Genomic DNA, 15,418 nt, shown 5'->3' with positions numbered 1-15,418 from the left:
GTTTGTCGCTGGTGATCATTACAACACGCACACACCAAACAACAGGTACATGTAAACATCCCTCACATCAACAAGGCGGAAGCTCGAGCGGTGTTTTCATGAGTTAAGTTGGTGAACGTGCTTCTAATGGACGTGTGGAGCTACACGTGTCCTCCTGTGGCTGCTGGTTAAAGTCAGCGGACGGGATTTTAAAAGATGTTCTCGTTGTTGTCGATGATCAGGTTCTGCCATCGGAGAATGAAAACAACCCAACCGCTCATCACAGAACGGGTGTGTTGGTTTTTCGTAGTTTCTGTAATGCAAGTGTTGTTTATCTGTGTGAAATCAACAGATGATCTGTCCGAAGTGTGTCGAGTGTGTTGTCAACATGACACATGTGTGACGAGGCAAATCTGGAAAACTAAATGTGAAAAAATCCCACCACGGGAATCGATCTGCTGTGGTCCACATAAAAACTAACGTCGGGACAACGGCACTACGCGCTGCACCACTGATCAGAGTTGTAAACACATCCACCTGCATCTTTAATTGACTGTGAAGCCTGTGCACATCTTAACATGAGTCATTGTTTCAGGGAACACGCCCAGGTTAACTTGTGACAGTCAAAATGAAACCGTAAACTCAGAGTTATCGGTCACACGTCACACATTTGGACACCGCTGTGCCCGTGTGCTTACCACACGCACGACATCATGAAAACGGCTGTATCCTGCGCTCATACAAAGCAGAAGTCACAAAAGAGTTTGCGTGCTTACTATTAGTCTGCGTTTCGTGTGCGTTAAGTTAGTTTTCCAGATTTGCCTCGTCACACATGTGTCATGTTGACAACACACTGGACACACTTCGGACAGATCATCTGTTGATTTCACACAGATAAACAACACTTGCATTACAGAAACTACGAAAAACCAACACACCCGTTCTGTGATGAGCGGTTGGGTTGTTTTCATTCTCCGATGGCAGAACCTTATCATCGACAACAACGAGAACATCTTTTAAAATCCCGTCCGCTGACTTTAACCAGCAGCCACAGGAGGACACGTGTAGCTCCACACGTCCATTAGAAGCACGTTCACCAACTTAACTCATGAAAACACCGCTCGAGCTTCCGCCTTGTTGATGTGAGGGATGTTTACATGTACCTGTTGTTTGGTGTGTGCGCGTTGTAATGATCACCAGCGACAAACAAAAGCACTTCGAGTGGAGCTGGTGACGCGTGTGTGTTCTTCAATGCTCCCTGTGTCTCCTATGAAGAGGAGCGTCAGATTTGTAAAGCCTGGTATTACGTTTAAAGCGTTTATTCTGTGTTCGGACTATCACCAGATGACATGGGCGTTACCTTAAAGCACATCTGGTGATATACAGCTGACAAAGCAAAGAACGAGACATTTATCTAACGCGCGATGCAAATTTCAGCGACTCGGTGGCGTAGTGAGATCGTCATCAGGCTAGAAGCTTATAGTGTTTCAGCTTGTTGTTTCGTCGAATCCCGTTCAAGGTTTTTGTACTATTTTTTTTTACCATTTGAATGTATATTGCGGTCTCAACGTGATGCTGACACGGACACATGAACTCGTGAAGGGTTTTTGTAGGATTTTTATTTCAGCAAGACCTTCAGTAGATCACCGCACTTCACACACAGGCGCTTTGTGAAAATGACGAATCTGCCACCGGCTCTGAAAAACAGCCTCAACATCTGGAATGTCGCCAGAAGCCATGCCCGCCAGTTAAACTGGAACACCAGAAACCAGAGACTCCAAATTCCGTGCCAGCAGCAGCCCCAGTGGGACTGGAGGACAAAGAGGAAACGAAAGTACTTATACTGAACAGTAGAAATACTCTGTTACAAGTATAAGCAACTAAATAAACTTAACCAATGGTGGAAGAAGAATTCGGATCATTCACTGAGGTATAAGTACCAAGACCAAGAAAGTAATATTCCATTAGAAGTAACAGATCAAGACAGTGAAGTAGAAATACTCAATAATTGAATTAAACAAACTCCGACAGTAAAACCAAAAGACAGGGGTTTTCTAATTGCATCCATGGACTTTTTTGCTTGTCTGGTCATGATACACCTGTGTATTGATTTTTGTGAAGATCGTTAAATGTGAGCGCATTACTCCAGAATACCTGAATTTTCACCACTTTCTAATTTTCTGCAAATTTTGGTAAGAATTTGAGCATGTTAAAGCCCTCAAAAAGTGAGTTAATTTGCCTGAAGAAAAAAAATCCTTACAATTTCAATAGGGCCTCCCGCTGTCTCCTACTTTTCAATGCTCGGGCCCTAAAAATAAGATGACCCTGTACTAACTAAGCACATATAATCAGGCACTGCATATATATAGACTAACACCACTACTCCAGATTATGACAACTTAGAGATTCAAGTAACAATTGTTTAGTAGAATTGGAGAAAAGGTTTAAAGTTGTGATGTTCCTTAATTCTTTGGGTTTGATGTTCAGGAATGTGCTGCTTAATAAGAAAAGTGCATATAGGTACTTTTTAATATGGTACTGTACAATCCTACATACAGTAGCTTTGCCATGGTTCAATAAACTTTGTTAAAAGATGAAGTACTATTCATATCAGAATCAGAATCAGAAATATTTTATTTTCCAAGTATATTTGCAATTACAGGAAATTTCCTTGGTGTGGTTGGTGCACTGTTACATAAAACCTAAAACAACAATTGGACATAAAACAACAATATATACAGTAAAAGTATAGCAAACTTATAAAATAGTTTTTAAATGTGATGCTGTTCAATCGTTCTCACAGTGTGTTAATGTTACAAGTATTTTTGCCAAGTACTGTTTGCCAAGACAAGAGACCGAGAGCAATTCTTTTTTCTTTTTTAAATCACAGCACAAAACTGGGGTTTACATCTACTACGAGACCTACGGTATGGTCTAGCCTGCGTCTTGACGTCACAGGGAGGCCGGTGACGCGGCACGCAGCAGTGGTCTCAGTGGGTGTCCATTGTTTGAAGGCTTTAAGTAGAAGGAAGGTGAGCGAACCTGAGTCACTGTCAAATTATTACTTTGTGGTGTTCGCGGCCGAATTAAATCAAGTTCCCTCGCGTGTGATTCACCCGGAGAAATAAAGAAACCCTGACGGTTAGACGCTGGGCTAACGGCCAAGCTAGCAATGCTAAGGCTAGCACACAGGCTACGTGTGTTTAACCAGCTGCGGTAGATTGAGTCCAGGTTGTTGTTGGTTTTATTCCCTTTTATTAGAACTGTCACAACTGCTGTGGATGTTTGTCGAGTTGTGAAATGGCTTCATTGTTTTTTTTCTGTCTTTTGGCATGTAGCTGCTAGCTATTAGCTTAACCTGCTAGCTCTGTGTGTGTGTTGTTGTAGTTGAGTTAAATCTGTCACTGAACAAAAGAAACTACAAAACAAAGGAACATGTCCGTCAGCAGAGTCCTTGTTCAGCCAGCTCGGGGTTTTAACCGAGGGGCCGAGTCCTGCTGTGTAAACACTGAGGCAAACCCACTGTCGGTTAGCTAGTGTTGCTTGAATCTAATACGGTAAAAAAGCAAGGTACTTACAAGGTATATAACAACAAGTGCCTGTGAACCCGGTGCGTCTCATCTCCAGCTCGAGGGAATCGTGTTCAGTCAAAGCTGGTAAACAACTCATCGACGAACTTTTGAGATTAGATAAGATTTATGTAATGTTATGACAGGGTCATTTCATATAGGTACGTTATTCTTCTATTTTTGCACTGTTGAACCTAAAATGGCGGGCTGCTACTCTCTGACTTTACGTCACTACAGATGTAAATAATCCTTTTCCACGATCCTGCAGTTGCAACAGCTCCAGACTCCCAAATCAACTGAGGGCCCTGGTGTATCAGTGATGTTTACACCCGTTGCTTTAAGTTAATTCCCATGTTCCCCTCGCAGGCAGGATGTTGAGGCTTCGCTGTAAGACCAAAAATGGGAGCCACCTAATGCAGGGATTGACCCACCAGTCCTGCGTCCAGGAGCTGAAGAGGAAGGTGGAGGAGCTTACTGGGATCCCCTGTGACGTGCAGAAGATCATGGTGGGCTACCCACCGTCCAGCCTTGATCTCCGAAACGGAGACGCTCACCTCAAGGATTACCCCATCAAATCAGGTGCGTTGACAGACATCACAATTATATGGACCAACCCCACACTATTTATTGCAGATATGGTTAAGTTATTGCTTAATACATTGTTTGAGTGTTTTTTCAGGGTTAGGGTTACTGAAATAACGTTTAAGGAGGCGACCTGTTGAAATCAGTTCTGTCACAATGTTTTTATCGTTAGTTTGTCTCACAGTCTCTTTTTTTAATCCTTTGTAAAGTGTGTATGGGTTTCCTCTCAAAAGATTGAAGTCTCAAAAGAACATCAAATACATGAGTAATTGGGTGGACCTTATGTCTACTCTTTGAGATTGTAAATATATGCGAAAGGTTCAGGTGAATAGTTATAACCCCGGTTGTGCTTGTTAACCAATGTGTGAACAGGCTGATCTTTGTTGTGGCACTGATGTGTCGTCGTCCACAGGTGACACACTCATTGTTGAGGAAGAAAAGAACAAGCCAAAGCCTCAGGATCATCCCACTGTGACTAAAGTGCCGCGTCTGGAAGCCTCACCCGTGCTGGCACGCCGCGTGGTGCCAGCCGACAACTCCTGCCTCTTCACCAGTGTGTATTATGTGGTGGAAGGAGGCGTGTACGACGCCGTGTGTGCTCCTGAGATGCGAAGCCTCATCGCCCAGATCGTGTCCAGTGACCCTGCAGCGTACTGTGAAGCGGTGCTGGGGAAGACCAACGAGGAGTACTGCACCTGGATAAGCCGCGACGACACCTGGGGGGGCGCCATCGAGGTGTCCATCCTGTCCAAGTTTTACCAGTGCGAGATCTGCGTGGTGGACACTCAGACAGTCCGAGTGGATCGATTCGGGGAGGACGCCGGTTACCAAAAACGCGTGCTGCTCATCTACGACGGCATCCACTACGACCCGCTGCAGAAGGAAACCCCCGGCTCCGACGTCCCACCCCAGACTATCTTCTCCACCACGGACGACGTAATTCTGGCCCTGGCCCTCGAGCTGGCAGACGAGGCTCGGCGCAAGCGGCAGTTCACGGACGTAAACCGCTTTGCGCTTCGCTGCATGGTGTGCCAGACCGGCCTGGTGGGACAGAAGGAAGCTCGAGAGCACGCCAAGGAAACGGGCCACACCAATTTTGGGGAGGTGTGATTTTTATTTTGTCTCACTCCCCCCCGCCCCCCTTCTCACAGATAGAACCACCAACCAATCCCGTGCCCCATGTTTGGCAACTGTGTCAGTCCGTGTCTGTCTGCTTGTGTGATCCTCTACCTCACATTGCCCAGCGACATCCACCGAGAATCTGCAGACACTGTGTTTCAGCCTCTAACCTGTTCAGTATTATACTTTTTTAACTGCCGTCAGTTCTCGAAAGTCAGAAGAAACACTACCGCAGCGCTCTGGTGTCAACAAACCATCACAGTCGTCTGTTACAGATGGTTTTCAAACCGATGTAACTGGGTCAAGGAAAATATGCAAACAATTCTTAGGATTTGATTTAATCCGTTGAGATCACTCGATGTGTCCGGGCTGTGTTGAAACGCACCAAACACTTAAATGTGACTGAATTAAAACAACCACTGAGAATTCTTTGTGCTACGACGTGATCCTACTCACTGTTGTCTTAACCGCAGAACACTATGTTTGACTGTTATACATGATGTTGGTTATGTAGCGTTTAGTTTTTTATTGTTCCCTCGTGGACAGAGTTGTTTGGACAGTCAAGGACACTAAGATGGAGTCGCGGATTGAGGTTTTGAAATGTCATGATGAGCCCAAATTTATTATTTTTGGGGGACTTTGTCCGTGTTTTATTAAGTTGCAACACCATTTATAAATGAAATTGTTTTAAATGAAATAAAAATAATTTAAAAAAAGGATGGTGCTGAAAACTAAACATTTTAGGAATCTGTAGGGCTTTGCTTTTCTCCATCGGTACGCCAGATTCTTTTTCAGGAGTGAACATTTTTTTAAAGGGTGTAATTTTTCGGGTGTCATGCTGTAAGAACTAATCTTTTTAGACTGTGTTTTTTTTTTTTATATTGCTGCATATTTTTGAGAAAGCTGTGCGGCGTATTTCAGAACACAAGTCATGGTGAGAGGGTGGTGTCTTTTATAAACGGTGTGTAACTGCATTCGGGTGCTCGTTGGAAGGTCCCACTTCCTGGGATGTGAAGTCCTTTTCCTGACTTTGGGGTCTTTGTGTGCTTTAAAGACAATGTGTGGAAAACAAAGCATGGACGCGGTAAACAAAATGTATTCATGCATTCAGAGCATCACATTGACACATCTTTCCAATATCAATCAGATGTGACAGGCATATAAATCCTTGAAAACGTTTGCATCGTTAGTCGCATGCAACATTAGAATCTACTATTTAGAGCTAATGCTAAAATTATTTGAATTGGTTAATGAGTGATCACGTAATCATCTCGGATTTTCACGGACTGTCCGAGTTCTGACTTCAGATTCTGTCACGTTAACACTTTTTCCAGATTTTCCCGACACCACATGAAGGCACAACCAATGACGCTGTGTGGGAGAAATCCTACTCAACCCTACAGCGTCCACTGTTCACGTACTGTCCGCACATTACATCCTTGACTCCTTCGTTAAACATGAACCTCTTCAGATAGTTCATCTCACGTTTGCAGCCTGAGAACAACTCGGTTTGATGTGAATGTTTGAGAAACTGCGAGTAAAGATTTGGGTTTTATTTTGTAATGCTCGTCTTTAGATTCTGACGCTGTACCACTGTATGTCCTCAGCTAAAGTCAGGCATGATCTCAACCTTCACAGGCTGCCTGTAAGGATGAAGCTTTGATATTTGTGGGTTTTTCTTGACGCTCCGTTTGTTATGCAGAACCAGTACTTCTATGTTACACATCTGTGATATTGGCACTGAGTTGTTGTCCGGAAAGGATTTTTTACAAGTGAAGACTGGATTTAGATCTCAATTGAGTAATTTCTTTCTTGCTTTCAGTCATGACTCGTGCTAAACTCAACTACAGGCAAAAATGTCACTTACTTCTTTGTTTGAATGTGAATTATAATACCCCCCCCCCAAATCTGTTACCTTACTATCTTTTTATTATTTCAGCAGTAATGGATTGATCAGCTTGAATTTAATTGAAACTATGAAATGGCTTTGTTGTCTTTTGTCATAACCAAGTTCTCATGAATGTTGCACACAAAGCACTACAGAACAACTGGAGTTACTTGATTTTTGTCAGTGTTGTGTCACAATTAAAACTTATAGCCTCTGGTGTCGAGTACAAGTCTTTCTGTATCGAGCTGTTAAAATCTTTTTTTTAGAGTTTACTAAAGGGCTCCATGTTAAATGCTGTTAATTTAGACATATTATTGTATCTTGACAATAACGCTCCATAGTTCTCATGTCTAAATAAATATAAAACCATTATAAAAAACTAAAAAGGTAAAAGCTAGAATCCAAAATAAACAATTTAGTCATTTGAATATAGATGTTTGTACGTGTAGATCCAAATAGAAAACGTGCGTGTATATATTACCGTGTCTATTTATAACTCAGATTTGACGATCCACTGGAGATCAACCCCAGTTGTCTAAACATCACTGATCCTTTGCCATCGTAGTGGGATTAAACTACCTACATGTTATTTTAAGGAACATCTACTTTTTCCTAATAGGATCTAATGGTTGTTCACTGACTCACTGACTGGAGCAGCTCCCACTGCTGCTATGAAGTTAGCTTGAAGTTGGCGTCTAGGCCTGAACCAGCATGTTGATGGGATTTCTAATGAGTTTAAGATACATACTGGCTTAATGGGAATGAGCAATCAGGCAATAACGCCTTATAGATATTGTCTGTAATGTATGAAAACACAAAACTATGAGCGTAAATAAAGTTTGAATAGCTAAATAAAGTTTCTAAATTATTTTGCAGTTTGACATTGGCAGATCCACATTTGTAAAATAAACTTAAATTAGTTGGGATTGAAGTTAATATTTTTTTTAATAAAGAATTTTGTGTTCTACAATAAACATATTTTGTAGCATAATGCTAAAATATAATTACTATTCCCTCAGCAATAAAATTTTAATATTTCCTTCTCTGAAAAAACTGTTGTTGCCTAAAAATCTTCCAAAAAGTGTTATTGATAACTTTCATTCCGAAACAGGATCAAATATTTGCTTTTTGTAGGTTTTAAAATGTGTAATACAAATGTAACACTTATGTCATAGTTATTATTTTGGAAAAGCAGATATAGTCTTTGCTGTGTAGAAAGGAATACGTGTGAATTACTAACAGATCATGCGAGGTGAAGCTTTGAGCTTTGTTCAAAGAGTAACGAAAATACAGATACTACCAGAGTAATAATAGTAATTTAATAGTAACACTAGCAAATGACCTCTTCCTGGTGATATGATTATGAATTATTGATAACTATTAGAGTAACACCACTGAGACTTTACTGTCACTCTCACTCAGCGGAGATTAACAGATTATTAACAGGTGTGGTAGCCAGGACGACGGGGGCATGTGCGTCTTAGAGGAAACGCTGCTCCGTGATTGGCTGAGAGCCGAGTGTCCTTCATGCAGGTGTCTGCTGCCTCTTCACTCGCACGGGAGACGACAGAGGAACTCACTGATGCAGCGAGAGGCAAACAACAAGGTACGTTTAACACGAGAAATAATAGATGTGCAGCTAGAGTTTAATATGAGGTTCAGTACTAAGACGTTTAGTAAAAAAACTTTTCTTCTGGTATTGATGTTGAGTAAAGGTGGTTAAATAAAACTAAAATATAAAATAGATTAGGATTTTTCTTCTATCTGTTACCATGTTTTACATTTTTTATTATTACATCACTTCATATTTGTGTATACTGTTGTTATAGCAAATGTAATTGACTCAAATTTGACATATTTTGCAGAATAGTTTCAGGATTTCATTCATTTATTTTCTATTATAATAATTTGTTAGTTCGTTGGTATAGTTAAAAAAGAAGAACTGAAGGTAAAAACAATTATGATAAATTGGAAGATTAAGGTCAAAATATAAGAATAAATATGTCACAGATGAGAAAAAAGTAAAGAATACTCTAAGTGATTATGTAATGTATAAATGCGTCTTTTGATCTGTGGGAATTTGGTATTTTAGTGTAAATACTTTAGGGCAGATAATCACTAGATAGGACAAACTATAGAAAAACAGTTTGAAATAATAACATAACAAATAATGATTAAAATGACTAATAGTTTCTCCAGAAGAAAGTGTTGAAGGCTATGAACTCACTGCAAACTCAAGGCTATGAACTCACTGCACAGTGATGGTTTCACTTTGTGCCAGAGATCAGTTTCAAATATTACACAATTGATAATAAAACAATGTACACTTGCTCTTTAATAACCTCAGTCAAGGCAGAACTGTGCCAATGGGTCACATGCTCCACAAAGTGTGTGACATTTGTGTTGGGAGTGAGAGAGACTGTACCTATAGGTGTCTACGTATATAGATAACCTATAATGCTGAAACTCAGACACATTTAATAGCTCAGAAAATATTAAAATAATAGATAGTATAGGTGAGGATACTTAACGTGATCACCAAAAATCAGTTAGCTCTTATTTTCAAATACTGAATCGATATTTTACAAACTGTTATAAATCATCTCCAGGCTGCAGCAGCCGCGGTTATCTGTGTGTGGTCAAGCCAGATTGTGTCGGCTTAAAAAACACAATAAACCTTATCGGCGAGTTTCCACTGTTCACGTTCATATCCTGAGCTGCATGAGGCAGGACCCGTGGGGGAGTGTACATGGTGGCCTGTTGATAAGTAGCTCTGAAACTTCCCAGGGATGGGATGACCGGGTGGATGAACAGGGAACAGTGAGTGCTTCTGATCCTCAGCAGCTTCCTCTCAGGTGTCCGAACTTACTCCAAAGTTACAGAAGTTTCTTTATACTAAGTCTCCAGCTTCTTTTTTTTACAAAACACAGTGAGAAGGTCAAAGGTGTTTATTCTCTAAAATGTGTTTTTCCGCTCAAATGGCTGCAAAAAAAGATGTAATTTCAATTTCTGATTGTCATACACAACAAATACACGATTAGGACAATGCTAAGTGTGTTGCAGGACCGTATCTCCATTTAACTAACCCCATACTCAAGGTGTCAGCGTTTACTCGCTCTTTGTATTTCCATGTTCGATTCAGGGGAAGAACCTACAACCGAGTTACAACCGTCCAACGTGGACGACCGGGATATCAAATAGCTTTCAGGAGATCATTTCTGCCGCCTCCCCTCCGCTCCCTCTGAAACTGATCCGGTTGAGGAAGATTAGGAGCGGCATGTGATCTGTAATCTGAGTCACATGCCGCGAGAGGACGAGAGAGATATCTGTCAGAAACAAGGCCGGTCTTTCTTTGAGGCTGCACAGGATGTTAGACGGTGATGAGAGGTCGGCGTGAGCGACTGAACCATATACAAATCTATAAAACAAACTCATAAATCATACGTTTCTTGTCTAAGCAGTCACAACCCAGTTACACATTATTTATTCTTTGCGATAAAGGAACCTCTGTTCCTTTCGGTTCACTTTTAGATGAGTAAAGAGTGACTGGTAGTAGCTCTCAATGAATTTGCAGAGGCTAAAGGCTTAGATTTTTTAACGTAATTTAACATTATAGGCCACCTTTAATTTCTTGTTTTTCCCCTTGTAGATTAAGTTTCAATTGCCAGGTCATTTTGTTTTGAAAAGTTATTTCGGGGAGCTTCATCGTCTCGGCTGTTAAAACCAAAGTTTCTCTCAAAGGCGATGTTTTCTATGATTTCAGGGTTAAGGGTTAAGGTTAGGGTAACTCTAATCCCAAGCCTTAACCCTGACATAACCCTGACCCTAACCAAACCCACTTTATATAAATTCTTTACATATCATAGTTATTTATTTGTCATTGGCTATTACTTGTAAATGTTCATATTAACAATCATGAATTTTATTAGATTTACTTAGTAGCTTGGGCAGTGACTGCGGAGACCTCTTAAACCTTGTATGAATACATTCTCTGGACCGATTACAGTTTCAATAAAGAAGCTTGTTAAACCCACTCAGTCCCCTTCATAGCACTTATTTAGATCTCCTCCCCCCCCCCGCCCCTCACCCACACACATACACAGCAGCTGATGTACCTTCCTCTTCATGTCCTCGTACGTTTCTTGGAAAAAAATCTATAGCGTCCATGTCCTGTACGGTTAATCAGAGTCAGTGCACATTGAACTGTCAAAGTCTAAATTCCTTCACAGCTAAAAAGACGATGTCCAGCCACAGCTTCTGGTAGAATATATGTTAAACTGGGGCAGAGCCTTCAATGCAGAGTTCACACCATCACTAAATGGTTTATGATCAGCTGATAAAAGCCTTTGTGTTAAATCAACTCACTTCCAGCAAGTTAAAATGTGTAGAGAAAAGCCATAATCACATCACGTCACATGTTGTCTGCTTTCTGGTAACACACACCTCCTCAATCGGTTAACTGGAAACACTGGTGACAGATTCCTCCATAAGGTTAACGTGAGGCAACTCAAAAGATAAGGTTGGAACAAAGGAGACGATGCAAAAGCACTTGAGCAACATTAGCACTGATATTTAATAATACTAAGAACCTGCAGGAAATGGCTCTGAGATGCAAAGTATAAACAGTGTGATTAAATGATGGTATGATGCATTCAAATTAATCTACTTTTGAATGATTTTACCAGATAAGACTGAAAGGTAACTCTCTATCTCTCTCTCTTTGGGTGCAGAGTGACACGCAGCGATCTGGGCCTCTAACCTTGAACCAGTAGAGCACTACCATGCCTGAGAGTGATACCTGGCCAGGTGGCGTTGGATTGGAGACGATGAGTGGCATGGACTCTGCCGGCAGCTGTGACAGCGTCGTCAGTGCCAATTCTGGCTTTGTGAGTTCCTGAGCTTCCCTCCTTCATACTGAGAAGGAGTACAGTTGTACTACATGGTACAAAAGAACACATTGAGTATCAAGACAAAACTGGGTAGCAGTTGAGAGCTGGAACATCAAAACTAAGTGTTTTATCAGGTGTAATTGTTTCTTTATATATTTAGAAATGAAGGGTTTGAGACATTACACAATTGCGTGTAAGAGTTTGACACATATCTGATTTCCTCCCTGTGTTACAGAGCGATGACAGTCTGGAGCACTTGTCTGCTGAGGAGAAGGCCTGCCTCATGTTTTTGGAGGAAACGATTGAGTCTCTGGACACCGAGGAGGATAGTGGACTGTCCAATGACGAGCCCGACCAGATGCCTACTCCTGGTAATCTCGCCATCAAACTGGCTGACCTGTCGGCCTCCTTGAGCAAGAGCAAGCTGAACGGTGAGTTAATCTCTGGGGACAGATGCAGAACTACTAATACATCAGTTGATGAAACACTCTGAAGAGCATTGCAGTTTGTTTCCAGTGCCAAACGATGTGCTTGTTTGAATCAGATTTACAGAAACATCCCTCCAGAGAAAACATCAAGGAGAACACTGACACTAAACCCCTGCAGAGCTACCTGGTTCCTACACCTCTTGTTATGGCAGGCGGCGCCCTCTCTTCTGTATCCAGCACCAAATCAGGCTGTCCTCCATGTTCAAACCTCTCCAAGCCTCAGATCGCACCTTCAATCAACAAATCTCATCAAAAACCCCAAAAGAAACCGGTCGTTCACTTTGAGGTGAATGTTGTGATACCTCCTCCCACGAAACCCAAGGACAACTCAGTCAGGACAGCGGAGGGTCCTTTACCTCGAGGACCTCTGTCGTACGATGCTCTTGTTTATCTGCAAAGGAGTGCGTCCACAAAGAAGACCCCTCTCTGCCCCACAGTTGATCACACTATAGAATCGGACAAACGTCCTCCTGCCTTGATGGAAGGACCGAACTTCGGAAACATGCAGAGATCTGACAAGTCCCACCCAGAGTCTTCCAGGCTGAACACAAGTCCTCCGGTTGTGCTCCCTAAACCCAAAACGATTCCTGCCAGCATTGCTGCGAAAACCCAGAACGGAGCTTCGTCAATCACAAACACTTTGTACAGTATCAAGCATGCGAAAGACCCTGAGGTGGTGAGACAGAAGGCTTTGCTGAAGCTTGGCCTCCTGAAAGATCAAGAAAATGAGACACTTGCTCCACTACCTCCCCCCAAACCTCACTCCACTTTGGACCCGACACCTAGAAGATTCACAAGAGGTTCATCGACCGGTAATCCACCGAGAAGCCCATCGTTTTCTTATTCTCAAGTGCCCAAGAACAAGCCTCTGCAGAGCAGCGCCAGCTTCCATCACTGCTCGAGATCTGACCATCAGTCTGCATCGGTACCACATCCTGTTCAGCCCAAAGGATTAAAGACAGATGCTCTGGGGGACCCAAGGAAAGTTGGGAACTGTCCTGAACGGGGACACCTCACAGGAGGGCCAATGAAGACCACCTCTGCAGCTCAGCCTCAGAAACCCTCAAACTCTGTAGGATATTCTGTCATGGTGGTGCCGGGGATGGGAGCTGATCGGAGGGAAGCACTCAGAAAACTTGGACTTCTTAAACACTGAGAACAGACGAACGGCAGGAGTGTGACTGCGTGGCTGCAGTGCTCAGAGAGTTCAGACAACCATCAGCTTACAGAGAGTTAGAGCATTAAGAGGGAACTTGGCACTCGACACTTTTGGCAAAGTAACGCATGAGGATGAAGAAGAATAATTTAAAAGGGAAAACCAGCTCTTTTATTCTAGGTTGAATTTACTTACCTGAGGGCAGTTTCTTTCCCCAGCTATTTTTATTTGGTCTCAGGAGTTTTTGGAAATGTACGTGTACATTTCAAAACCCCTTCTGATAAAATGTCTCATTGTGTTTGCTTTAACAAATTGCAGTTAGTCACGACAAGATCTTAAACCAGCATAAGACTAGTATGAATCTTGAAGAGCATCCGTACACTAAGGCTAACATCTTCTCTCTCCATGTTAAACTAAGTGAAATAATAAATCATGGACCTCCTCATACAATCCAAATGTAATTTTTGGGGTTATAACACGCCCCTCAAGAAAGTTTCTTGGAAATTGGTTCTGTGGTTTTGTATTTCCTGCTATCAGACAGACAAACAAATTAGAAGTAGATACCTCTGCAACAGTCCCCTTACATCCAATCAGGCTGCACCAAAGTACAGAAATTTATAGAGATCAGTTCCCTTAATGATTGCTTTTGTTTTTCTAAATCAAAATCATAGAATCATTCCCTGGGAAAACTGAGAAATCTAACACTGTTAATAAAGTGATGAAAATATTAGTTGATCTGGCGCCTTTGTCCAGATCCAGTCCGGATCACAGATGTGCCTTTAAGTGGATCTTTGACAACTTGTCTTGGAGCAGAGCCTCAGAGGGCAGATGTGTGTTTGCAGTTCAATAATAACGTAAAGCAAAACTCTGAAAATGTTGTGGGTTGATTTTTTCATTGTTTTTTTAAACTACAGTAGCTATAAGCATTATATGATTATTTAAATCTGATGTAGCAGTAATTGACAGATTTGTTTCTACTGTAAATTTCTAAGTGTATCAGTGTATTTAGAGATAGTCAAACAAGGTTTGACAAACTGTTCATGTGACTCCCTTGAGATGGAAATGCCCATGAGCTTATTTCTGATAAATGCTTAATTTGTAACAACTCGCACACGTCACTGAAATGAAACGGTTCTATGGACATCACTGCGTCACGTTACCAACACACTCATCTAATCTGTTGTTATTCAGCCCCAACTGCTACAATAAATGATCATCAGAGGAAAATCTAAAGATAAATAGCCCTTGCTTTCAAAATGTGCTTTTATATTTTCCATAAATCATTTTAGCAACTGTTTCCCATTTTTGTTCTTAGAATGTTCTTTTCTTATTTATAGGTTTGTTGTGTTTTAGTGTGTGTGTGTTCACATATCACTCATGTCGTGGGGACCTACAATCTGTCACCACAGTCACAAATGGGGACTTGTCCTCCTCACGGGGCTTCAACTCTTCCTCCCTGTCAACCTGCAGAGTGACTCTACCTCTGGACTCCATCCAGCTCTCCACTTACAGAGTGATTACCAGTCATACCACACTGCTCCTCTTACACAGCACTCGGGCTACGGGAAACGCCAGCTCAGCTGTTCTTCCATTATCCAATAATCTGCAGCCCCGCCTCCTTGTGAACGGTCCTGTCTTTGTTTACTTGATGTCCGTCGCATGTTAGTTTGCTAATTCCTGCTAATGATTTATTTGAATGACCGGGGGATTCGTTACGCAGCAGCTTCCGGAGCCTGAGCTTAATTACG

The 15,418-nt window shown here is 41.8% G+C and overlaps 2 protein-coding genes and 1 long non-coding RNA gene across 4 annotated transcripts; 2 read left to right on the top strand and 1 right to left on the bottom strand.

Annotated features, from left to right (window-relative positions):
- Positions 1-1,581: 1,581 nt before the first annotated feature.
- On the bottom strand, positions 1,582-3,723 carry LOC128448301 (uncharacterized). Its single transcript, XR_008339726.1, has 2 exons — positions 3,558-3,723; positions 1,582-1,789 (listed from the first exon to the last, which is right to left on the bottom strand). It is a non-coding gene; the product is annotated as an uncharacterized LOC128448301 (long non-coding RNA).
- On the top strand, positions 2,908-7,354 carry yod1 (YOD1 deubiquitinase). Of its 2 annotated transcripts, none has more exons than XM_053430825.1 (3): positions 2,908-3,011; positions 3,915-4,127; positions 4,543-7,354. In XM_053430825.1, the coding sequence occupies exons 2-3, from the start codon at positions 3,920-3,922 to the stop codon at positions 5,238-5,240; spliced, it is 906 nt and encodes a 301-aa protein (XP_053286800.1). In that variant the 5' UTR covers positions 2,908-3,011; positions 3,915-3,919; the 3' UTR covers positions 5,241-7,354. The 2 variants fall into 2 exon arrangements, with proteins under 2 accessions (XP_053286800.1, XP_053286808.1); XM_053430833.1 differs by lacking the exon at positions 2,908-3,011 and adding an exon at positions 3,018-3,210.
- A 1,334-nt stretch (positions 7,355-8,688) lies between these two features.
- zgc:158258 (uncharacterized protein LOC791186 homolog) lies at positions 8,689-14,856 on the top strand. The gene is made up of 4 exons (XM_053429662.1): positions 8,689-8,743; positions 11,868-12,023; positions 12,262-12,457; positions 12,571-14,856. Exons 2-4 carry the CDS (start codon positions 11,919-11,921, stop codon positions 13,668-13,670), a joined length of 1,401 nt encoding a protein of 466 aa, XP_053285637.1. The 5' UTR covers positions 8,689-8,743; positions 11,868-11,918; the 3' UTR covers positions 13,671-14,856.
- The last annotated feature ends 562 nt before the right edge of the window (positions 14,857-15,418 follow it).

The sequence above is a fragment of the Pleuronectes platessa genome, chromosome 2 (genome assembly GCF_947347685.1).
Source record: "Pleuronectes platessa chromosome 2, fPlePla1.1, whole genome shotgun sequence".
Classification (NCBI taxonomy): Eukaryota; Metazoa; Chordata; class Actinopteri; order Pleuronectiformes; family Pleuronectidae; genus Pleuronectes; species Pleuronectes platessa.
This window is presented reverse-complemented; position numbering and strand designations above follow the sequence as displayed.